General features: G+C 37.5%; 1 protein-coding gene across 3 annotated transcripts in view; it reads left to right on the top strand.

Annotated features, from left to right (window-relative positions):
- gabbr1b (gamma-aminobutyric acid (GABA) B receptor, 1b) overlaps positions 1–25,691 on the top strand; it is a 721,337-nt gene that overhangs the window by 674,942 nt on the left and 20,704 nt on the right. For 2 of the 3 annotated variants that reach the window (XM_051933714.1, XM_028800495.2), the window contains 4 exons: positions 11,397–11,547; positions 18,262–18,394; positions 18,950–19,066; positions 22,619–22,729. In XM_051933714.1, coding sequence (XP_051789674.1) covers positions 11,397–11,547; positions 18,262–18,394; positions 18,950–19,066; positions 22,619–22,729 — 512 coding nt within the window. The remainder of the gene's footprint in view (positions 1–11,396; positions 11,548–18,261; positions 18,395–18,949; positions 19,067–22,618; positions 22,730–25,691) is intronic. The other variant, XM_051933715.1, reaches the window with a different exon arrangement.

Raw genomic sequence — 25,691 nt, 5'->3', positions numbered from 1 at the left:
TATTTTATGTTACTGTTTTATCCTTGTAAATCTCATTAATGTTTTAAGCATTTCTTTTTAGAAGAGCACCACTGTATATAAATAAAACCTGAATGGATGCACTCCAGGCCTTTTAAGATGTGTTGTAATAATTTGCAGACAGGTTACATTAGTTTGCAATGGTTAAATTTTTAAAAAGTTGTTTACACCAACGTCTCTATAGTTGTCTGGGATTAAAACAATGGATCCTTTTACTGCTATTTGTTTGTTTTGCCTTACACACACAAGAAAGAAAGGGAGTTTGGAAGTGAGTGTTCAGGAAAACAAACCAAAACAAACTTTAAACCTCCTACGTGCTATATAAACATGTTGCAGAATTTTAATTTCACTAAAAAAATTCAGTGTCCTCAGTGAAGTACACATCTTTGACTAAACTGAATACATTTCTTTTTCTGCCGACCATTGTGCAAGAAATGTCATCCAAATTATACAAAATTGTAAAACAAGATGGATATCCACTGTAGGTGCAGTGGCGTAGCTAGGGGCACATTTTTGGAGGCGGCATTATTGACCAAAAGGCTCAGTACAATTTGTGTGTAAGCAGCAGGGTTCAGAAAAATATCACTCATGAATGAAAAAAGTAAAATTCTCTGATTTTTATCCACAAATGCTTCAAAAATAATTTTCAGACTGTCCTTCTGTGATGGCATCAGAAACAGCAGTTGAAATTTATGAGGCAATAACAAAAATAAACATAAACATTACACCGATAATAATTTCTAGGAAGATAAACAACTAATTTATAATTTTGTTTCGTTATCAATCCGAATGCGTTCTTGCTCATCCCCACCTATCACTTGTACACTACAAAGGTTCTGGTTTCCGCAGCGTAATTATATTAAACTAATAATTAGAACATGGCTTATCAGTGCGTCTATACTATATTGTTGTCTTGTTGATGCTTATAAATAATTATATGTGAAAAATTATTGCTGTTTCTCTATATATGAATAAATCTATGCAAAATATATCTTAATTTTTCTCTATATGTCATTTTAATTTTCTATTTAAATAGGTTAACATATTCAGATATGTTGGTGGGCGGCAAATTGAAGCACCACCCTGCCCCGAGCGGCACGAACTCTAGCTACGCCACTGTGTAGGTGTATCTCTGCTATAAGCATTACATGACTATGTCTAATTATTTTATGAATGTATATTTTAGTCAGTTTAGGACACATGCCTGCTGTACTACTACAGATTTTTTGTATTGCATATATTGCTATTTGGTAGTGTGTTGCTGAAAGATAAGCTACTATGGATTTTTCTAAATTCTTCCATTCACATCCCTAAACTATTTCACATACATGTACGATAGTGTAAAAGGAAACACTGAAACACATAAAGAGTTGGGGTTCCAATGGACACCCCATTTAATGTTCGGAGTGAAAAAAGAAAAGAAGTCAAAACAGTCAAGACTGTTTGTGGTGGGTGTTTGGGGAGCTGCACCGCCCCCTGCTGGCCGCACTATTTACTTGTTTAGCCACAACACTACTCGTATTTCATTAGCTTGAAATTTCAACAATTTCAAATGACTTAAATATGTAATATATTATAAGCTATCCTTGCATTTACTGATTTAATTTTCCAGGTTTAGAGTCATGAGGTGTCACAGCCTGTACTTAGAGCTTTTGGTACAGGGCAGGAGCCGTCTCACCCATAGCAGACTAATTTAGTGTGATCAGTTTATCTTAACTACACAGTATTGGAATATGGGAAAAACACTGCAATAAGCATAAAAAAAACATGTAAACGCAAAGAGAAGGTGCTGACTGCACATAAACCATAATTTGACTGGGTGTCAGACCCAATCACATGTAGCTAGAAGGCTGAAATGCTAAGCATTGCAATACAGTACTGTGCCAGCCAATGTTTTTAACAAGTGTAAAGACAAAATTAGTACACAGATTTGATGAAGCCAGAGAGTTTGTGTATACTATATTGTCAGATAGTACGACCCCAATCCTCCATTACCACCAACTCTGAGACTAATAGTAGACTGAAATCCTTAAAGAGAAAGTAGAATAGAATAGAATATGGACATGTGACAGATGGGAAGATTGTGGGAAATCCTAAGAGAGTACAGTCAAAGAAGAAAAATCCATTTCAGCACTCCAAAACAGTAATCTAGAACGAGTTTATACAAATTTCTGTGAAAACCAGGCTGTGATCTTTTGAATTATAGAGGTTAATTTATAATGCATAAGAGTTTTAAATTTTTATGTGAAATTACTACATACTGTATACACAAAATATAGAATAATGCACAGCACATAACAACAAGTTTATCTCTAACTGCTTTTTTGATCCTTTCTACGTGGAATTGTCTGGCCCCATTCCTCCATTTACCCACCTCCCTCATAATCTAGCAGTTGTCTGTTCACTTCTTACCTTCAAGTCATTTTTTAGTTTCCTGGAAAATTATTCCCTCTCTGCCAGTGAGCTATAATTGATCAGTATTTGCTTTATTTAACATTTTTCTTTGCAAAAAGTGCTTTCAAACTCTTAATAGCGTTATGTGTTAACAATTATTTTTGCCCCATGGACCCTTTCAGCTCATTCAAGTGAATACATATTTTATGCACATAGTACATGAAGGCTATGTGTTACAAATCTGCTTCACTGAGTCCAGCCCAGGTTGATTTGCTAGTCCTTGATCATTACTGGTATGCTCGGTCTCTCACTTTTTAACTTTGCTTATTTTGTATGTCCACCAATGCTGCTCCTAATATGAAGTCTGTAATGTTCTATCAAACAAGTGAAGTGTTCCTTGCTATCATGTATATGCATTGTTTACAAAAAAAGCCAAGCGTATATGCTTGCAGCACCAGAGCTATTGGAATGTGGGTATAGCATAAAGTCAGATATGTGCAAGCAGTAGCAGTACTCAGTTACTCCATGAGATGATTGAGCATATGGCACTAGAACTTCATGAAACTCACAGAATCCACAAAACCCAGCTATCCTCCTCTACCCATGTTTCTTGTTTCTTTGTTCTTTAAGTCAGCTGCACTAAAACTACACAGATCTGTCATACCTGTACAGTTGAATATAGTTATTGCTTATAGAAATTTTCCCAAGCTGTACAATGCCATTTAAAAATTTGTTACAGCATTGTCATTATTTATGTATTTGTGTATTTGTAATTGTATTATTTGTGCCATATTTTGGATGTTAAGTATGGTACTTTCTGTATCTGAAATACATCTTTATAAAACTTAAAATCTGTACTCTGGCATCTTGTCAGGAACAGTTTTATATATATTCTTTTCATTTAAATGCACCTCCTTTCTAAAAGTGATGCTTCCAGAGTGTGGAAAATAAGAAAAAGATTGTGTTGTATAAAATATTTTTTTTCTCTTTCATAACTTTAAATCCTTTATCTTTATCATATAATCTATATTTATTTCATTTTTGTTTTTTAATGTTTTCTTTGAATCTGGTACCATGTCAATCTACTTCAGTGTTATTAGAGCATTCCTAGGTAAACAATCAATATTCATTCCATGCAACGCAAAAGAGCTGATTGGATCAATGTGATCGTTGAAACAGTGTCATTAGGGTGGCCCAAAAATTGTGGCTTCATTCTGTTTGTGCTTTGCTGTCAGTCTTAAGAGTTTAATTGTAATGTTGTTTTTGTTTATTGCTGTAGCTTTACTTACGAGATTTTTGTGTAATTCCTCTTGCTTTATACATCCATCCATCCATTTTCCAACCCGCTGAATCCGAACACAGGGTCACGAGGGTCTGCTGGAGCCAATCCCAGCCAACACAGGGCGCAAGGCAGGAACCAATCACGGGCAGGGTGCCAACCCACCGCAGGACACACACAAACACACCCACACACCAAGCACACACTAGGGCCAATTTAGAATCGCCAGTCCACCTAACCTGCATGTCTTTGGACTGTGGGAGGAAACCGGAGCACCCGGAGGAAACCCACGCAGACATGGGGAGAACATGCAAACTCCACGCAGGGAGAAGCCGGGAAGTGAACCCAGGTCCCCAGGTCTCCCAACTGCAAGGCAGCAGCGCTACCCACCGTGCCGCCCTCTTTATACATACAAAGTCTATTTATTTATGGCTGCTTCTTTTCGTTACCATATGGCAAAAGAGCTGCTACTTCACTATGCAGAGCAGAATAAGCAGACAACTAAAGTAAATGTAACCATCGATGTCTCTTAACACTGAGCATGAAGTTATATATGTGTATACAATGTAATAATAACATAATAATGATCTTGATAACTTCAAGAATGTTCTGAACTTCTAGGTATAATTGGGGGGATGGAGAAATGTACTACAGAAATCCTGAACTTGCATGGTTAAAAGACTGAGAAGAGGGAGTCCGAGAAGAAAAGTTCTTTCAGTAAAAAACAAAAATACACATGTAGGAAATTGTCTTAAATACAAAGATGTATAGAGTAATTTAGGCTAAAGGTTTAAGTATAAATTATTGTGTAAGCCTTGAAAAACTGTATAAGCAAAGACCTATGCCAGGGTGAATTTAGAAAATTATTCTAGTTAAAATGCATGTAAGATGGAATTTTGTCAATATTAGACAGGCAAACTATAAACATTATACACATATATATATATATTCTCAAGCTTGGGTCACAAATTTGCACAGGAGAATACAAAAGGTTCTCCAAGGAGTAGAAACTTTACTGCTGTTCTGGCAGATACAAACACAAGTCCCTTTCAGAGGCGATCCGGCCTCACAAAGAACAGCCATCAAACTTGATACACTGGCCCCGACTCCTGCTCAAAAAAACACAAAGTCTTCTTCATGGCCAAGGCAGAGGGAGTATGTGGGAAGGGAGACAGGAGAGTGAGACCTCAGGATGGCCGCAGCTCAGACTTTTAAATGTTCGAAGCCCCACGTGAGAAGCATGTCGTGTAGCAAGCCAGCAAGCCTGCAGCTGATCCCGCAAAGAGGAGCTATAAAAGTTTGTTTATTTTCCATTGAAAAACTATTTAAGAGGGTGTTTCTGAAGGGCTGCCGCATCCCCCTGCAGTAGCTGTCACAATATATATATGTGTGTGTGTGTGTGTGTGTGTAAAAAGATAATGACTGGGAATTTTAAAGTGCAAAAACTCTTTAAATACTCTTTTAAACAGGGGGAGGCCAAATCTGCAAATGGGACTGTGTAACATCTTATCAGACAATCTGTAATTCTGAGGCAAAGAAAATTACCAGTTATTACCCGTTATTAGTGTGGTGAAATTCCATCAATCCATCCATTATCCAACCCGCAATATCCTAACTACAGGGTCACGGGTCTGCCGGAGCCAATCCCGGCCAACACAGGGCGCAAGGCGCACACACACACACACACACACCAAGCACACACTAGGGACAATTTGGAATCGCCAATGCACCTAACCTGCATGTCTTGTGCTGCAGGACTGTGGAAGGAAACCAGAGCACCCGGAGGAAACCCACGCAGACAAGGGGAGAACATGCAAACTCCACGCAGGGAGGACCACCCGTGTGGTGAAATTGATCACGTATAATTGAAGCAAACAAAAACATTTTGTAAAATTTTACACAAAGTAAAGAAAAAAGGAATATTGTGTCCAAACTGGTTAAAGTGCCCGTGTTTTCAATTATTATCTGTTCTTTTCTTTGTTGATTAGTCTAGTGTTCCCTATTGATTTGTTTTCTATGTTAGAACCCACACCTGAAAATGTATATTGTACCAAAATTGGGGGGATGGTGCTGGGAATGGGCAAGATATTCTTTGTATACTGAAGCACCTAGAAAATGGCTCTGGAAGACTTGTGGAAGACAGAACCAGAGATAAAGGACTTAAGGTTCCTGCCACTTGTAAATTAAGAGGAATGGGAGTGCGAAAGCAGCTGTGTTAGCCAAACAGGACTGGTGAATATCAGCTGGATGGAAATCTTCAGAGAGAGTTAACAATTGCTTCTGATGTCTGATCCGTGGGTGACTGGGAATTGATAGAACTGCTAAACTGATTGTTTATCCAGAAAAGAAATCTTGTTGTGCTTCCTGACATGGCAAGGGAAAAAGAAAATTTCAGAACAATTTAGAAAAATCAATATATTTTAACAATTATTTTGAAAAGCTTGTAGCACCAGAGCCATTGGAACGTGAGTACACCTTAAAGTCAAATGTAATTAGGCAATATCCGACATGGGAAACAACTCTTCTCAACAGAAAAAAACTGGCTAGAGCAGCTGTGGATCAGAAAATGCAGTGGCTTCCAAATAAACAGAGCCCACCCTAATTAGTCTTGGATACAGGCCTGAGTGTTGAAGACTGCAGTAATCTGTACGTCATAATAAAATGAGTTTCATTAAGTTTGTGAACATGGTTACTCCCCAGTGTGTATTGCAGGGCTGTGTGCAATGTTGCTATGCTATATTCCTGACAGTTATGCTTTGTATGTTAGTGTAATGAAAACAGTGTGAATTTCTGATTATTATAATTGATTGCAATTTTAACATCTTAGTTTGAGTGGTTTACTTGACTGTTATGGATAGACCTGATGGCAGAGCAAATTCTTTGTCTTTCTCGCCTGCCATTTCTGCAGATTATATATGCTTAATCTGTTAAGGGAAATTCATAGCCTCATAAATGATGATATGACAATCTATATTACCTTAAAACTGGATAATGCCTAACTGTCTGTTATCAGTGTTAGCAAGGAGGCAAGTGAAAGATAATAAAACCACCTGGTTGATTTAAACATTTTTAAAAAATTGGGTTTCTCCTGTGCACTTTTAGGATTTTCTTGACAATAGCAGCCACATCTAATATGCACAAGCTGATGAAAAATAATCCTTTAAACCTACAGCTTTGCACCAGCCTTTAAGCAAAAAAGGTATCGTAATTTTTTTAAGAAAGAAAGTTTAGTAATCTAAAAATTAGATGTAACACCTAAATAGATTATGATGCTAGCCCAATACACAGACCTAAAAGCAGTGGCGTTAAATGTCCACTTACAGTTCCCAGTGGCTTCAGGTAGTGTAAGCTTCTGAGAAAAAAATCCATCAGTCCTACTTCAGATCTTGGCAGGAAATACTGGAAGATGGAGTAGCTTTAAATCATTTGTATATATATTTTGGAGCAGACTTGCAGAGTCCAAAATATATTTGGGATGCCAGCCCAGCTACCCCATGTAATTGCGAGACAACAGAAGGACACTAGTTAAAAGCACCAAGAAGATATTTTAATCATTTTATTATTCTTTAACAGTGCCCTTCAGGTACCACAGCCACAATACACAGACAAGTAAATCTATCAAAATACACAATATTCTTCTCTCTTTTCTCCTCCACACCTCTCAGGCTTGCTTGCTGGGTTTACAGCAGTCCTTTATATAGTTCCGGATCAGACTTTCCAGGCTATAAGGGAAGCATGACTCCCCAGGTCTTTTCACAGCACCCTCTGTTGGCACCCACAGCACTCAACGGAGCTGAGAAACAGAACTCCAAGTCCCAGGATGCCCTGTGGGAGTGTAGCAGAGCTGCCATCTAGCATTTTGGGGGAGGCAGTGTCCACAAGTACCTGCCTTCCCCCATCCTTCCATCTCAGGGGCGTCCTGGCCAGGTTGAGCTGTCAGCTATCTCTTACAATATATATATATCTATATAAATAAAATTCTTTTCGTGTTTGAAACGGAAATGACGTATGACCACGGGTAACGGAAATTACGTATGACCACGGAACATATTATAATATAGGAACTTATTATTTGTGTGAGAGTTATTTTACTGATATTGAAAAGAAGAAAAAAGACTGTTTAAATAAGGAGCTGGGAAGGTGAATGTAAAGAAGAAGCCAGCGGTAAAGTAAGTGAGACTCCGTAATAAGGATGGTTGGGTGCACGGAGAAGGAGTGCCGGCTAACCTAGAAGGACCTTCGGAGCACACGGCTTTACTTTGCTTTTATGGTGCGGGCGTCGGCCATGGACGGACGCTAATGCCGAGACACCCGGGTGAGACGGACTTCTTCCTTCAACAAAGGAATCCTCGCCAGGCTGATGAGATCGCTTCTTTTACATTTAAATTCAGTATACGAGTCAGCGGAACGTATCTGACTTGATCACTGGATTCATTGCAGATTTCCCAGCCCGTGTGAATTTAGACTTTAAAACAAGAACGTGCTGTTTGTAAATAGGGTAATTTTTCGTTTCTTTTCCTTGCTTGCTTTCTTTCTTTGCTGTTTCGCCGTTTTCTGGAGAGTATATTATAGAGTGTTTAAGGGGGTGGCATATTAATTAGGGTTTGTGTAGTTATTATAGATTTGACAAGGATTTAAAGGGTGTTTATTGTTTTGTTTGATTTATAATATATTCTTTTTTGATTGTTTAAAGAATTGTTTATGGTGATTATTTCCTTTGTATAAATTCATAAAAGACAACTCCAGATGAGAATATCAAATTGGGGCTAAGGTTCGGTTGGGTTCCATACTTAATAGAATTAATTTTCCTAAGAGTAGGAGATTTTTGTGTGTGCTGGGCTCCTCATTCAACTTAAGAGGAACGCACTACACCTTGATAGTAAAAGAGATGAAGAAAACAGCTTTGCGTCTTTCTACTTTTTGACTGCGCCGAGCTGTAAACAATGTGAAGACGAGACCGCCTTCAGCGGCGAGGTGTCATAAGAACAAAGTGGACGCTGGGAGGCGTGGAATGTCAGGGTTTTCCTCCAAATCAACAGCTTCGCAGTTTCGGGCAGCGTCCTCTCTTCTCACACTGTTTGTCACACTTCAAGTGCCCCGTCGGCTCCTGGGACAGTGGAAATCTTTGTGAATAAGTGTAATCAGTGCTATCGAAGCGGGACTCTCTTGATAAATTGCGGTGCACAGCTACTTACTGTCCCTTAAGATGAATTCAGGTCACTAAAACCCCGCAACATTCAAGGTTGCTTTTGTGATGAATTCTTTTAAGAAAATGGAGGATCTAAAAAGATGTACCGACCTCTTAATGATAAATATTAGACTTGGGAATTGTTTGGACCTTCTGCCCATTAAGCACGAAAAGGCAGCGTCCACATTTCTCAGAATAATTTTTCGCTTAAATCACAGGCACATAGTGCAAGGTTGTCAAGCAGGTAGTTTGCCCGAAACCACTGCAGTAGTACTCAATGTATCTTTACTTCTTAAATATTAATGTTTGACTGTTTAATAATTTCTACACTTCTTATATCTTCTTCAAGTTCTTTTATCAAAATGCTTTACTACTTAATAATTAATATTTATATAATTTCTATTTATTGTAAATGCTCTTTATTTGTTCAAAAATAACATTGGTAATTAACAAACTTATTTTATAAATACATTTTAGTTTTTTTCCCTTGCACTCAGTGAGCGAAGCCACTGGGTAATCAGCTAGTATGTATATATTTTTATTTGTCCTTTTTGATTTGGAACATAAGAAATTTGACAAATGAGAGACAACCATTTAATCCTTCGAGCTCATTTGTTTAGCTAATAACTAAGCTGTCTCAGTATTTTATCCAGGTACTTCTAAAAGGTTGTCAAGGTTTCAGCCTGAAGCACAAAACTCAGTAGTTTGTTTCAGATTCCCATTGCTCTTTGAGTAAAGTAGTGCCTCCTGGCTTCAGTCTTTAATGCACTTCCCCTTAATTTCCACTGATGTCCTGGTGTATGTGATTTGCTATTTAGTTGAGAAAATTCAGCTGGATCTACTGCTTTTGAAAATTTTGAAGACCTCGATTAGGTCCCCACACAGCCTCTGCTTGAGACTGAACAGGTTTGATTCTCCAAGCCTGTCAGAGTAGGACATGTCCTGGGATGCACTTCTTTGCAATGAATTCATGTTGAATGAACACTGACATAACAGGCAGGGTCAGACTTGTAAGCTGAATACCACAGTGCACATAATAGTTTTTATCAAGAAGCACTGCAGTCTTCTCTGCTCCCACTTAAACTCATCTATTTTTTGTATCATTTCCCACATATTTGTAGAGGAAGCATGCTCATCTGAGATTCCTAATTCTCTTTGACTGCAGCACATGGCAATTTTCACAGTTACCTTATAGTATAATGCAGTGAGGACTGCTCAGTTCCCATTTCATTATAAGTATTTACAGTTAAATTGTGTATATATATATATATGCCGCATAAAAGATTTGTAGATATTTGTGATATTTTGAATCTTAATGAATTCTCCTAGATTCACTTTTTTCACCATGTAGGATACACGTTTTATGTTTTTTTGCTATTAGATTAGGTATTAAGAACTGCACTATTTTTGATCCATACAATCTTTATGTAACTTGAGTTTTCAGAAAGGTACATACATATATATGTGTAAGCTATCCACCTAAATAAAGCAAACTGACTGTATATTCATTACGAAATTGACAAATTCAAATAATTGATTATAGCCAATCAGTGCAACAGAGCCACAAACCCTGGACACAGTCCCTGGTTAGAATAATATTTAACAAATACCTTATTACCAGGCTCCTTTAATGGCCAGTTCTCCTTTCAGAAATATTTTTTTCTTTTTCTATTCTTTTCTTTAACTCCTCCATTTCTCTCAGGTGAGCTTCGCCTGATTCCTCTCCCAACTCTGTCAACCTTGGCCAAGTGGTGGAATGTCATTTAACACCTGATCCAGGAATACTCGTTCAGTAGCCTACAGGAAGCACTTCCAGGCCAGGCAGGAGCACATCAGTCCTTGTGCTGTCAATAGCTGAAAGCTCCCCCTGTAGGCTCCATAGATCCTGACAGGGCACCCCCATTGGACCACAACTCCCATGCTGCCTGTGGGCATCCATATTGGAGCTTGCCAGATGGGGTGCTGCTGCTCAGTGTACGGCGTAATGCTCTGCTCATAGCAGGCAGTCAACCATTGCCCTGTCCTTCCAGCCTCACAGACCCAACCAGGGATGCCAGCCCCGGTGTAATTGCTGCTGCTTCCATGTCTAGGTCCTGGCATTGAAGGGGAATACTGTAGCTCCTTCCATGACCTTCCTTTATAATGACCTCCTAGCCAGACAAGGGAGCAGGGCCCATCCCTACTGTGACAGCAGTTGGTCCTTCACAACTTGGAAGCTTTCTTTAGAGAAAATTGATTAAGAATTTCCAGCATTAAAGATGACAGTCTTTTTCTGCTCAATAAGATATGGTCAGAAATCCACCAAAATTGGAAGAGGGGGTGATGCAGACCCCATAAAGCTAACATGCTGTCATTCTTCAGTGTGGGATGGAGGTGTAACTCAATTATCAGAGAGCAGATGAAAGCATATTCAGCAGATATGTACTGTACTTTAATACAATTTAATTTGGTATAGATTCTTCACTGTTCAGCTAATAGTTGGACGTGTGTGCTCATGCATGTTTGTCTTTTTTGTAGGGCCACATCCCCCAGCAGACCAGACTAAGGTTATTGAGGAATACCGTCACTTGTCCCAGAAGCTCTTTGTGACCGTGTCAGTATTTGCTGGCTTAGGTATTCTCCTGGGAATAATTTGCCTGACATTTAATGTCTATAACAGTAATGTTCGGTAAGTGCAAAAAAGGTTTGTTATTTTTAGTTTTCCTTTTCTACTAAACTCATTTGCTGTAATTAATTATAAGGCTTTTCTTATTTACTGCATGCTTAACAAACAGTTTCATGCTGACCTCAGCAGAAAAAATAAGGATGTTCTGAATTGAATTCTGAAGGTGTCTCTGGTGCATTTGTAGTGGGGCAGTTTCCAAAGCAGTGACCATTTAGAATGAAAAATGATCTGACACAGTGTTATCTTGGTTATTGCTCAAACTCCTCTTTGTGTTGGGCACATTGACTGCATGAGGCGTCAAGCACAGTGGAGAGGATAGGGAGTGCAGCGGAGTACATTGACTTGGTATGTTTTATGACTGGTGTTACACTGCAAACCTATGAACTGTGAATTGTCAGTTAAATGAATGCAATGAAGACCACACAGAGAATTCATTTGGCTTCAAATGCATGTGCCACAATTCCAGAATCATTTTAAAATAAGATACAGGTTCCTAGTTTTACAAAAGAAAGAATTCTACTTGACATCAATTTTAAACATTTTTAAGAAGTGTACTCCAGTTACATTTAGCATGCTTTTGGGTTTAATGATAGGAAATGCACATTCAACTATGTTTTAACCTGTTTATTCAGTTCAGGGTTAGGAAAGCTGCACATGTCTCAACAGCACTAGAGTGGTAGGCAGGAGCCAACAACAAGGGCACACTTGCATTAAAACACATTTGTTAACTGACAATGGGATAATTTAGACTTGTCAGTTAATCTGACACCTACAGTATGGTTTTGGGATGTGGGATGAAAAAGAGTACTGCAACAAAAATCCAACACCAGTGCAAACTGAACATACAGCTTGGATTTGTCTAGAGCCGGGTGTAAGGGAACACCCAAGTTATCAATCTCATTTGCTCAGGGGAGAGATTTGGAGAAAGTGTTACCCCTACTGTTACTAAGGCTTACACACAGGGCCTATCACCTGGTAATGTGACTTTAACAGGTTTAGTGATAGGCCTGAGCCCCAAGTTGTCCTGCAGATCCTGCCACCATGTCTGTTCTGTTCTTCAATAATTCTCCTAAGTAGACTTTCAGTCAACTGATCATTTGAGACCAGAACAGCTGAAGAGTTAAGGACTGTCTAGGTAATGTTAAAATGCTTTTATCCTATTTATTTAAGAATACTCAACTATATGCTGTACAATAAAAGCAAATTATGTACATGTATTCACAATATGAAACACAATAATCTAACTTCTATTATCTCTAATTCATAGACTCTGCAACACAGCTTAATTAAAAATAATAAAGAAAAGCCATATAATTCTGTACCTGTCCTTCTGTTTTCAGAGGAGAAACATCTTGATTCAACAATCCTTCATTTTCAATAATCAACATTCTGAACAAATGCAAATATTCTGTTATGCTTTTAACAACATTTAAAAATTAAAACAGTACTGTGGTTTCTAAGTATCCCACTTCAGCATTTCCTTTTTGTTATCCTTCACAATATATCTACTCTATATATATAAAATCCTAAGCCTAAAAGTGCAATGGTGACGTTTTTATGTCATGTTTTTTGTCACACTTTAAAAATTGGGCTTATTTTAAAACCTACATATATATGTTTGGTATCATTCTTTTCAGAATGTGATGTTGTTGAATTTTCAGATTCTTATTCCGTTTTTAAATTATAAACTAAACTCATATCTCACAAGACAGGACTTTGTGCCAAAAGATTTAACCATGCCCGCGGCCGGAAATTAAAGAAAAAGAGTAGGACAGCTGCTGTACAGGCTTTTAAATGTTCGAAGCGCCGCATGAGATGCAGATCACGCGGCACGGAAGCAGCAGCAATCCAGCAACTGATCGAGCAAAGAGGAGGTAAACAAAAAACTATTTGTTTCCCATTGTATCACCGTTTCAGAGGGGGTTTCAGAGGAGTGACCGTGTCTCCTTGGGGTGCGTTCAGCCCCCCTCTTCACAATGCGTTCGGCAGAGATGTGAAGTGGCTGGCACGTAGCACAGGCCGGGGGGGTTGGCAAGAGAAGCGAGTAGGGGGGAGCACCCTAGTACTGTATAAAAAGAAATCATACATATAACATTAGGTTTACTACTACTACATATGATGAATATTTTTCACAGGGTTATCACTATTAGTAGAATTTTCTTACTTCTTATTTTGTTTTAATTACTATTATCAAAGAAGTCTCATGCTTACTACTAACAGTTTTAAACAGCATAGAATATTACTTCAATGAGAATATGATAAAATACCAATAGGAACATGATACATGTGAGGTAGTTAATGAGTTAGTTATTAGTTAATAAACTGCTGCTCACAAAAAAGGAACATTATCCTTGTGGTTTTATACAGTCTGTCAAGGCCAACCTCCAGAAATGTGTAAATGATGTGGCTCAATGTGCATTTGCTTAATCTCTAAACATTTAAATCTGAAAACCCAAAAGCTCACAGGCCTACTTTTGATTTTTAGATCTTGAATATCGCCAGCTCATTTCTGACCTAAAACTGACCTTTTGTTAGTTGGTCAAGGTGACATGTCTTCTTGACATATTTGAGCCAAGTATCTTGGAGATGTAAGAAAGCCATGCTAGATTTATTTACCTGTTGTGTATAGTATCATGGAATCATGAAAGTTAAAGCAACTAGAGAGTGAGGAACTAGGAAACTAGCCCCATTTCAGATTATTTCAGACTATGAAGCACTTGGTAAGGTTGGAGTCTGTCCTGCTGGCACTGGACACAAGGTAGAAACCAACTATAGATGGTCTGTCTGTCCACTACATGAGACGCACGCACACTCACACTCACATGCTCTCTCATACTAGAATCAATCAACCTATCAGGCAAAAAGAAAGAGACTGAGAATTGAACTTGATCTCCTAGAGTTATGAGGAAGCAGCATTAAACTTTTGTGATGTAAAGTATACTAAATATGGGTAAATAAAGAAAAGGCCCAGCCATGAGTAGCAGCAAAGCTTCTTTCTATCTACTGTAATGTCAACATTGTAGGACTAAAGAGCAAATCGTATGCACTTGGCCAGAAACACTCAGTAATGTGGTGCTTCCTTGCTAGTATGTGGTGTTGATTTGTTTTTTGTACATTCTGTACTCTCATTCAGCAGCTCTGGTACATTGTACTTTAATATACTGTTATGTCTTGAAGGGGCACATATAAGAACACTTGAAAAATGCGAATAATATTTTTGAGACTTCAAATGAATTTGTGAATCAGCATTGGTCCTCTGCAAATATCTTCCACAAAGTACCTGCAAAAAGAAGTTTTGAAATGCTAGTCCCATTTTCAAGTGTCTTTCTATAAGCTTCTTGATGCCACTCTTTTCAAAAGCTCTTCCTAAATAAAGATCTTATTGCTATTGTAATTAGCTATACTATATATGCCTTTTGAAAATGAATGCATAATGTGAGTCTTCCTTAAAGAATTATTAAATTACACGTTAGTACGATTGATATATACTTCCAAAGCACTTAATAAACTATAATGAATAGACTCTAAATTGAGACTAATGCTTCATTAATATATGTGCTAGCCTATTAAATAGACCTTCTGATGTTCTATATAATTAAAAATACCTTGAAAAGTTTGCTTTTTTGTTGGATTATTACATAGTCCTTAATTGCTTTACAAATCAATAGTCAATTGATTTTTGTTTTCTAAACCCGCTTCTCTAGTGCAGGGGCATATGAAGCCATACTCTGTTTCAGAATCACTGAGCACCAGAGAGGAATCAAGCCTGGCTGGGATGCCTTTCCATGACAGGGACCACCCACACACTGTCATACTTTGCCAAGTTATGACTTCGTGCTTGACAGCATGTCTTTGTTCAGTGGGAGGAAGCAGGAATCTCCAGAGAAAACCCACATAAATAGGACAAAAAATAATAATAATTAGCAATTATCTTTATTAGATGGTAACAGACGTTATGCAAGCTATATATGTATATGGTGATATTTCTTGTGATTAATATATTGAAATGCATTATGAGAAGACATTTTGATATGGACATATGTGCAATACATTTTTGTGTATGGCAAAATACTAATAATACAGTATATGAATGCAGTAACTCACTAATATTATACTAAAGCATTTGCTAATCTAGTTAATAACATGGCAGAGTGCTAAGCAGTCTGGTAACCAGCTGTGCAGATTTTGCACATTTTCCTTGCATCAGCATGGTTCTTTTCCTCCAGTCACAAAATCACTCAGTGTGCATAGGTGATGGATTGACAACCGGTCCACTTTTGGTTGCTGCTTTACCTCTGGTGAAATGGATACACAAACTTAGATAAATTGGGGTGAAGCATCCAAAATGCTACCACAAAACTGGCCACAGGCTTCACTTGCCAGTCCATAAGAGATTTACCCAGTTCAGCTTACAGAACTACGAACAATATGCTTTAGCCTAGCTGGCCCCATGCATGAACAGCTGGCGGAAAGACAAAATGTCCACACTATAACAGGAAGTCCCACAAGAGGGAGGATGACTGTAAACAACTGGACCAACAAAGAATCTTTACAAATTAGGATTTGTTAAATACAATTAGAAAAATATACAGAAATATTACTCAAAAGAACTCCAGACAAATACAATGATCCACTGACTGAGTCTCTTGCTCTGGATGAGGAAACATCCAGCAGTGGTAAAGTCAGGGTGGTCCCACCACCTAGGGCTCCACCCACAAAATGCATGGAATGGAGGCACATTTAAAACTAGAATCCCTGAAGCCTATGAAAAAACTTGTAATCCTGGGCCACGTTAAATTCCTTCACACCTCTCCGCCAGCAATTTTTGTTTTGCCAATGTGTCAATCAGAAGAAGCAGCAAGCAGTTTGCTAGTCCACCCCACCCAACCCCCCCACCGACGGAGCTGAGCCTGTCACAAAATTCTCAGAGCTCAGGTCTCATTATCTGGGAGTGAGGTGCCTGGAGTTGTATAGGGTAAATAATATATTGTTATTTGGAATACATACATTTCATGTGTGTTCCGTGTCTACAACGATCTGTGTAAGTGTCGGATGACAGGAACTGCTGAACACATAGCTAAAACAGAAACGTTTTCATGTTATACTAATAATGATGTGAAGTGTGTAATGTGTGAATACTTTAGTCCAAATACCAAATAAACATGTGCGTATTTATTCAAGAAAATAACCAAAGAAAAAAAAATCATTCAATTTTCATGTTGCCGTCAATGAGTTAAAAACCCAAGCTCAAATGTCAATTGACCGGAAGTTGATATGTATTCTTGAATGGTGTAGTGGTAAGAACTGCTACCTTATAGCTCAAAGGTTCTGGGTTCGAGAATTTTTCGACAGACTCAGCTCCATCAGTGGAGGGGATGGGACCGCAGGCTGCTTGCTCCTTGTGCTGATTGACACATTTGCAAAACAAAAGACGCCAATGGAAAAGTGCGAACGAATTTAAGGTGGCCTGGGATTATGAGTTTTTTTGTGGATTCAAGGAATCTAGTGTTAAAAAGTACATAATTACAAAAGTAGCAAATACATACAAATATGAAACATAATAATTAAAAATGACAATAAAACATAAAATACATATAAATTCAGACCATTACATAACACCAGTGTAGCTAAGGTAGATTCCAGATCTTCATTACTCAGAAAATGAACGGTTGAGTTAATCAAGTTATTACTTCATGTCTGGTAAAAAAGTATACTTTATTATGTATATTTTGTATTTGACTTTATGGGGAAGTTTGATTTTATCATTACTTTGCAAGTATAAACAGAGATAACAGGACACTAGGGAAAGTTTTTACTTTTTTTATGCATTTTTTTATATTTATTATTTGGAATCCATTATATGGAGTAGTTGTAAGTGTTTTATTAAAGAACTGTTTCTGACACAAGCAATAATGATGAATATTAGTAAATACACAAATATCTTCTTATGCATTTTTAAATGCAAATTGAAAAGTATATAATGATGCTTCTGCCAAGTAACAATGAAGACCAGAGCTGTGACTCTAATGGTTCTTGGTTTCTACCTCAAAGGTCACTTGCATTATTTGTGGCTTCCTGGTCACATAGAAAATTTTAAATATTTCCTGTGTGAAGTTTGCATGTTCTCCTGTGTCTGTGCAGGTTTTTGACCAGGTACTCTAGTTTCCTCACATATCATAAAGGTTTGTGAATGATGTTAATTCCCAGCTCTTTGCTGGCACTTAATCAGTGAGTATTGATGTATTCTGAAGTGTACCCTGTCATGAACTAGCACCTGATCCTGGGTTTATACTTTGTTCCAGATGTTAGTGTAACAGGTGACCCTGAACTATTATGCAGGTAGAACAAATATGTAGAAATAAATAACTGAAACTTGCTTTTTAGTACATAAATGCATTACATCCAAGCATATATTCAAAGAGTACTTCATGCATATCACACATAAAAAGCTCATATGTACACTTTACAAGCAGAGATTTTCTTTATCAGTCTTAAGTCATCCTTTCAGTTCTTTCTTGCCCATGAATAGTCTCTCAAATTTGGACTACACCAATCCCAAACTAATTAATCAAAGACCCTCAAAAACAGATCCTTTTTGCTGCTGTACAAATTACAACTTGGGCATCTGGGTCCTTAGAGCATATTTATTACAGATGGTGTAATTTTCAGGCTGTATTTAACAAAACTGGGTAATTTTCACTTTTTTCTTCTTCTCAGGTATATTCAAAATTCCCAACCCTATCTTAATAATATGACAGCTGTAGGATGCATGCTGGCTTTAGCGGCTGTGTTCCCACTTGGTTTAGATGGAAAACATATTTCTAGGAGCCATTTTCCATTTGTCTGTCAGGTGAGGAATCTTTTGTCTGTTTTTTCTTTTTTTGGTATCAGCTCTTCAACTCTGATGGAATATATTCCTCTATCATTGTGACTAGCACCCTTAAGACATCTGCCTCCATGCTATATATTCTTTCATTTATGATATGTCCTGTATGTCAGGATCTTGACGAACATAATCAATACTCAGTCTGAGTCACCAACTCTTCAAAGGAAGTCACTTTTTCCTTAAAGAAAAAAATAAGCCCAAGTTATCACTGCATATATGATGCACTTTTTGCCTTTCAACCAAAAATTGTTGTACCTTTCTTTATTGGTCTATTTTCTTTCTTTTTTGCTTTAATACATGCTTTGAAGTCTGCCTAGCCTCCTTCCTGTCAATGTATACAAAAACTGATCTCATCCTGTATATACTTAATAAACTGAAAATTGTACTGAAATAAAAAGTGAAGAACAAAGCAGTATCATACTAGGCAGTAAATGTGTGTAAGTGCTACAAAGGAAAGGCTGTGAAGGCATGAGAGCTGAAGCACTATCAGAATTTGTATATTTATTCCATCATGTGTAGGCTCGTCTTTGGCTGCTGGGTCTTGGTTTCAGCCTGGCTTATGGAAGTATGTTTACCAAGATTTGGTGGGTGCACACCGTCTTCACTAAGAAGGATGAAAAGAAAGAGAAGCGAAAGGTAAGACATAGTGGTGGGATAACAAAACAAAAAATAAGGAGACAGATTTATTCATGTGGAATATTTTCTAGCACAGTGAGCATAAGCAATTAAAATATCTCTAAATGTGTTATGAATATATACTGGTGCTAAATTATGTTGAATGATTAAATTAAATAATGTGATTTCTGAATGCCTTTATGTGGCATAGGTTTAAAGTACTAAGGAAGCTAAAGTGACAAGACTGTCCAGAATGAAGTTACGTTGCTATTTAAGTGTGCAGTGTGAGAGAAAAGCAAAGCTTCAGTGTACACAAGAAGTCAGCTGCCTAACAGGAACAGTTCAACTTGGAGTCATTGGTCTGAGGACAAAATGAAAGTTATGAAATGGGTTGCATTGCTAATTGGGAAGTGCAAATGTGCAGAATAAGGCAGAAGCATAGTGATGACAAGTATATCAGAGAAAAATGAGAGTTTGCAATGTAGTGTATTAACTAATATTAATGAATGTATGCATGGAATGGAGTCATAGAGTTGACAGTTAACAGCAAAGTTTCAAGATAGGGTGATATGGCTGACTGAGAAGCATTGTGAATTGGCTTATTTTGCTAAATGTTAAAAGCAAGATTGGACAATTGACTTAGCAGCATGGATGAATGGTAATGAACAACTGTTCAAAATGTTGTCATAAAGTTGAATAGCAAGAGCTGAAGGTTAATGGGAAAGATCAACATGGTGTGGTCTGAATAAGGGTTTTCAGCAAAATCAGAGCACAGAAACTATATCCAACATGGGGTACATACCAACAGGGAGTATGTTCTTTTAGAATTACAGCCAGAGTACAATCAAAATCTCTCTCCCCTTTAAACCCTGCATAGATATTTAAAAAAAGATATATTTAGCATGCTATTAAATGTGGCTATATTTCCTATACATATATTCAAACAGGTGAAGAAACCCTCTAGAACAGAAAAATTGCCCTACATTTCTTTAGTGGGGTCTTTCTCACTTGTATGTCCACCTTCAGGGTAATCAGAGGCATTTTGCTATGTACTGTGAACACCAGGAGGTGTACCCGCTCCCCAAACCCAACACAGACACATGCAGACATAAGTCCCAGCATAACACAGGCTTTTATTCTGCTGTGGGAAACGCTTATTTTTGTCTTCCACCTGCACAGCATAGTTACAAGCACAAATTAAGCAGCACACAGCACTTTTCTTCTCTTCTTTCTCTTCCCCTCTCTGTCTCATTCCACATCCACTCCTTCTCCAGCAAGCTTCATCCTTCACTTCCCAACTCTGGCTCGCTGAATGTGAGGACCCTTTTATGCTGCACCCAGGAGCACTTCAGGTGGCCCATCAGCATAATTCGGAAGGACTCCCAGGTGTGGTGGAAGCGTGATTTCGTAGGGCTCCATTTCTCCTGCAGCACCACCTGCTAGCACCCACGAAACCCTGCAGGGCTATGCTGGACTCCAGCTCCCTTGAAGCCCTGTGGGAATCCAAGGCACCATTGCAGCCCAGGGGGGCTGCCTTCTAATGCTTTGGAGGAGGTAGTGCCCTGGGCATTTCTGCTCCCCTGGTCCTTCCATTAAGGAGGTGTCTATACCAGGAAGAAACCCCAAATGTCCATCACAGTACACATCAAAGGGAATGTCTTTGGTCTATCCATTTAGACAGGGTTAGCTTCAATAAGTCTATGCCAGTCTTTAACATCTTTATGACAGTCCTTGGTTTCAAAAAAGTAGCCAATCAAATAAGAATATGCTTTTGTTAACAAATACTGTATATGGAAAAAAACTTTCTTCTAGTAGTTTAACACATCCATTAAACATCTGACTGAAAGTGCACCTGTAATACTATAACATTATCCTTCTGCTTGTGGCCTCAGTTAGCAGGTTCTGTATTAGTCTGTAGTTTACTACTAATGTCATTATGTGTGTATGAAAGACAAGCATAAGTGTATTAAAAATAACCAGACTTACAAATCACAGTGTCACATTGATCACTAGTTGTTTTTCAGCTCTGGAAACAACACCTAAATATAGAAAAGATGGTGAAAGGAAGAGGTTCAGGATGGATGCGGCAGTCAGTGAAGAGTCAGAGATTAGAATATGGCTGATATTATGACTCACAGTTCAGAATTCAATTCAGTTTGATTGATTTTATAATACAGTTTTCAAAACAGGTCCATTTATAGCACTGCAAATATAGTCAACCAATAAAATAATACAGGAATCACTGAAGAATACACATCATGAATATGTTTCATGTTAAAGTACCATAGAAATAAATAAGTGTTCTGTCCTTCCTTTGCTATATTAAAGGTGTTTGGTCTGTGTATGGACGTAAATGAATGCTAGCTGAGGGTACAAATAGAAGTATCATTTCTCAGGGAGTAAGTGTTCCCAACAAAACAGAAGCATATATTACCACATCCAGAATGCAGTATTTTGAATTGTGGCTCCCAAGAGACACAAGGAGATTGCTAGACAAATAAAACAAAAATACATTCAATGCAATAAGGGGCACAAAACGCATATTAAATATTCCCATTGACCCTTACAGACTAAATGAAAAAAATATAAGTTTGCAGACCACCATTTACAGTTTATATAATGTCTTTTAAGATGAGCACCATCTCAAATCTCTGTAAAAAGGCAACAGGGCAGTACTTTACTTCAAAGAAATAGGAATGAATTTCAACGTACAAGATCAAGTGATATATAAAAGAGACTTTGAAAGGAAACGTTAAGCAGCACAAGGGAGACTGTAACTCATGGAGGTGAAAAGTTCATTATCGACAATCAGGAAAAATATGAACAAAATAGTTTTGCTGTCTTGAAGTAGCTTACTACATTAATCATTTGCTTGTGCAATGCACACATATTTGGTTCTGGCTAAAACATAAAAAGAACAAAACATAGATTCATCATAGCTTTGCTTTTTTATCATGTTTCAATTTCTCTACTAATCTTATGACAAATCTGTGCCACATATTACTGCTTGATTTCCAATGTCCCCTTTGCATGCAGTAGATTTTTTTAGGTCTTTATTTTAAATGTAATTTAAAATACTAGATACGTAATATTCATTTTTTAGTGAAACAATAATTGGTAAAATAATACAGACATTTGCTGAGTTGTAGCCTTAATATCTAACCCTCCTGCATATTTTTCAGCAGCCACCACCTTTACTTGGCCTTTCTTTGCAGAAGGACAACTGCTCTCCATTGTCCACAACCAATTTTCATTGATAGGGCGGAGTGGTGGCTCTGAGGCTAGAGATCTGCACTGGCAATCGGAAGGTTGCCGGTTCGAATCCCGTCAATGCCAATAGGGACTCTGCTCTGTTGGGCCCTTAAGCAAGGCCCTTAACCTGCAATTGCTGAGCGCTTTGAGTAGTGAGAAAAGCGCTATATAAATGCAAAAAATTATTATTATTAATTAAAATTATTATAATTTGTTTTCTCCTAATGCTGTACTTCATAAGCCAAGATACTATGGTTTCCTCACCAGCTATATTTTTTAATATCTTACACTTTTCCTGTTTGGTTTATTCAACTTTCTCAGCAGCATCTAGAGCCTTGGAAACTCTATGCTACTGTAGGTGTCCTCCTGGCCATAGACATCTTGTCCTTGATGATCTGGCAGATAGTTGATCCTCTTCATATTACTATAGAGGTAGGTAAATCTTACAATATTATTTATCCGTTTAATTATATCGAACAAGACAAAATGAAGAAATTGCACTATTCCTTTTTCAAAAATCACGGCTTGAAGTTTCTCATTTTTGTTGTAATATTTTCAACAAACTGGTGTTAATCAATAGGGAATACAATTAAACCAACAAAACTGTATGATGAAAGCAATAAAGATTTACTGCAGTAGTGGATAATGAATTGGATAATGAATAACTAGAAAACCAGAACATTTTAAAGTCATAATTATGTTTGACTGTGGATAGAAAAAGAGTCATCCACGTATCTGTTATGAGCGAATTAAAGAGTATTGACTCCCTCAAATGAAAAAGAGTTTACTGAAGGTTGTATACCAAGACGTATGAGTATACAGAAACAGATGGTCTTGGTTAATGTTAAATTTATAGTAGTGGAACTGGAACGGGAACTTTGCCAGAAAGTTATAAAAGTGATTTCGAAGCAGAAGGAGAGCTAATACTGTATAACTAGTTAATGAGTAAGGCAGTTGCAAAATAAGCACAGATGTCTAATGTATCCATTGTAGATTATAGCAACCTTGTCTTTGTCAGAAACCTGTAGGTATTACCAGTATTGTTTTTTTTTTTTTGACTGTAAGATGAATTTAAATCATGTCTTAGAATTCTGTCCATTTTTATAACCCTCACCCTAGGATCTTCATAGATATTAATACTTGGCAATATTGTAATGAAATTTCACACTGTAACACAGTCAATGGGTGAAGATGCTACAAAGTCAGTGCAGAGCTATAAAGGAGCTCCAGTGGCTTCTAATGTCAGTGTCAATTCCAGGGGATAAAGAGGCGTTTCCTTTCATTTTCAGTTTTTCCTTCTCGATTGGCTGGCTCTTCAGCCACTCAGAGCAGTTTGTGCAGGTCCAATATGTAAAATTCTGTACTTGTGCATCACTTTGTTTATACTGCTGTTGCTCAGCTAATTTGAATTTACAGTATAACAGTACTTTGTAATTGCATTTTTAAATAGTCATGAATGCACTTTAGAAAATTAATGAAAATTAAACATAAAACAGATATTTTAAATTAACTACATATGTGTTAAATTTGACTTAACCCAAACTAATGTGCATAAGGAAGGAATGATTATTTTTCCTCATTTTAGATAAATCCTAATCTATGTGAAATGCTCATATTACAGATAGATACAGTATGTGTGTAACCTAATACTTAATAATGAATGAACATTACATTTTCTATAGCCAGTGGTTTGTAGAACAGTTTCATCATGTTATCTGAAGAGATTAATGGCAGAGTGTCACAGTTGCTCAGTCTTTGTGAGGTACTCAACTTCTACTTTTGTGTGTTTGGATTTTTACATCCAGGTTGGTTCAGTTTCTCTTCAACATCATAAAGACATGCCGGTTAGTTTTAACTGATAGGTGTAAATTGCCACTGTGTAGGTTGGAATGGGCACAAATGTAAATGTGCCCTCCTATGTACTTATACTCTGCCCAGTGTGGTTCCTGAGGCTGTGGATACCCATAAACTTCAGTCTGGAATAAGCAGGTGTAGTACATTAATGGATTGATAATCACAAAAAACATATCAGAAAATCTTTAAAATATATATAAAAATCTATGTGGCTCTGCCAAGGGAGCTGCTAGCAGAGCCAGATTCAGGAACATTTGTTAAGTACAGATGAGAAACTTCTAAAAACTACTGATTTAAAAAACTATACGGAATTTAAAAACTACAGAATATGTGAAATCACTTTGCAATATACATATTTTTATTTAAGAGTGAATTGCTTTTAACCCATTTTTGGCCCATTTTGGAACAAGATTGCTCATAATACATAGAAAAGTGCTGTGCGAACGGCAGTCGATTGAATAAGGCAATTTGAAAAGACGTGTGAATAGTGGCTTGTGGATTCTCGCAAGCCACTATTCACACGTCTTTTAAAATTGCCCCTTCTATAAGTACTTCCAACTTTATTTGAAAGTTCTGTGCTTAAGGACAACGTATTATAAACAACTAGCAAAATACTCGCACTTCGCAGAGGAGATGTATTGTGTTAAAGAAGTTATGAAAAAGAAAACATTTTAAAAATCATGTAACATGATTGTCAATGTAATTGTCGTAGGCTTATTTTTGTATTAAGAGTGAATTTGATGATTGTAAAGAGTTTAGTTTATGATTGTAAATGTTGTGTATGAGAAAATGCACATTTTTAGGCAGGGAGCCAACCACGTGGTAGGTGCGGGGACAGCGGCCATGCGAAAAAAGGAAGGGGGACCGGTGGCGGCCCTTGTGCATCTCTCTCTGAAATAAATCGTCTGTTAACAGAAATAAGGAATGAAACCGCCAAAAGGAGAGGTCAGTTCCGAAAGTTCCTTACGGCATAATGGTGAGAACCGCCAAAAAGAAGACATTATTTTCAAAAGTTCATTACAGGGCACGGCGCGAAATGAAACATACTTAACGTTTGTAAGTATAGTGTAAAGGATGAGCATGGGAATATTGGAAGTCATAGAAATAGTGAGGAGGGGTTTCCCCTATCTATATATACAGTTAAGGGGGTACACCCGTTTCCCCCCCTTGAGTGTTGCAATAGGACATGAAACATGCCTAACTTTTGTAAGTACACTCAAGGAATGAGCACGTGAAATTTCAGCTTCCCACTTTTATGGAAAGTAGGAGAATTAGTGATGAGTCAGTGAGGGCTTTGCCTTTTACTGTATATGTATAGATAAAGTAAAAAAAAACTATAAGGTGAAGGAGGATTCTGTTTAGTAATACTGCTATAAATGGATACAAAATTAAATGAATAAGATTTAGACAAGAATACTGCTACAAGGACTGTCAAACTGTAATTCATTCTGTGCAATTAGGCGGCAATCATTGTCACATAGTGATATGACTGCAAAGCATTTGTTAAGCTATTGATGTAGTTCATTTAGATTTCCTGTAA

This window comes from Erpetoichthys calabaricus, chromosome 1, assembly GCF_900747795.2.
Source record: "Erpetoichthys calabaricus chromosome 1, fErpCal1.3, whole genome shotgun sequence".
NCBI lineage: Eukaryota > Metazoa > Chordata > Cladistia > Polypteriformes > Polypteridae > Erpetoichthys > Erpetoichthys calabaricus.
This window is presented reverse-complemented; position numbering and strand designations above follow the sequence as displayed.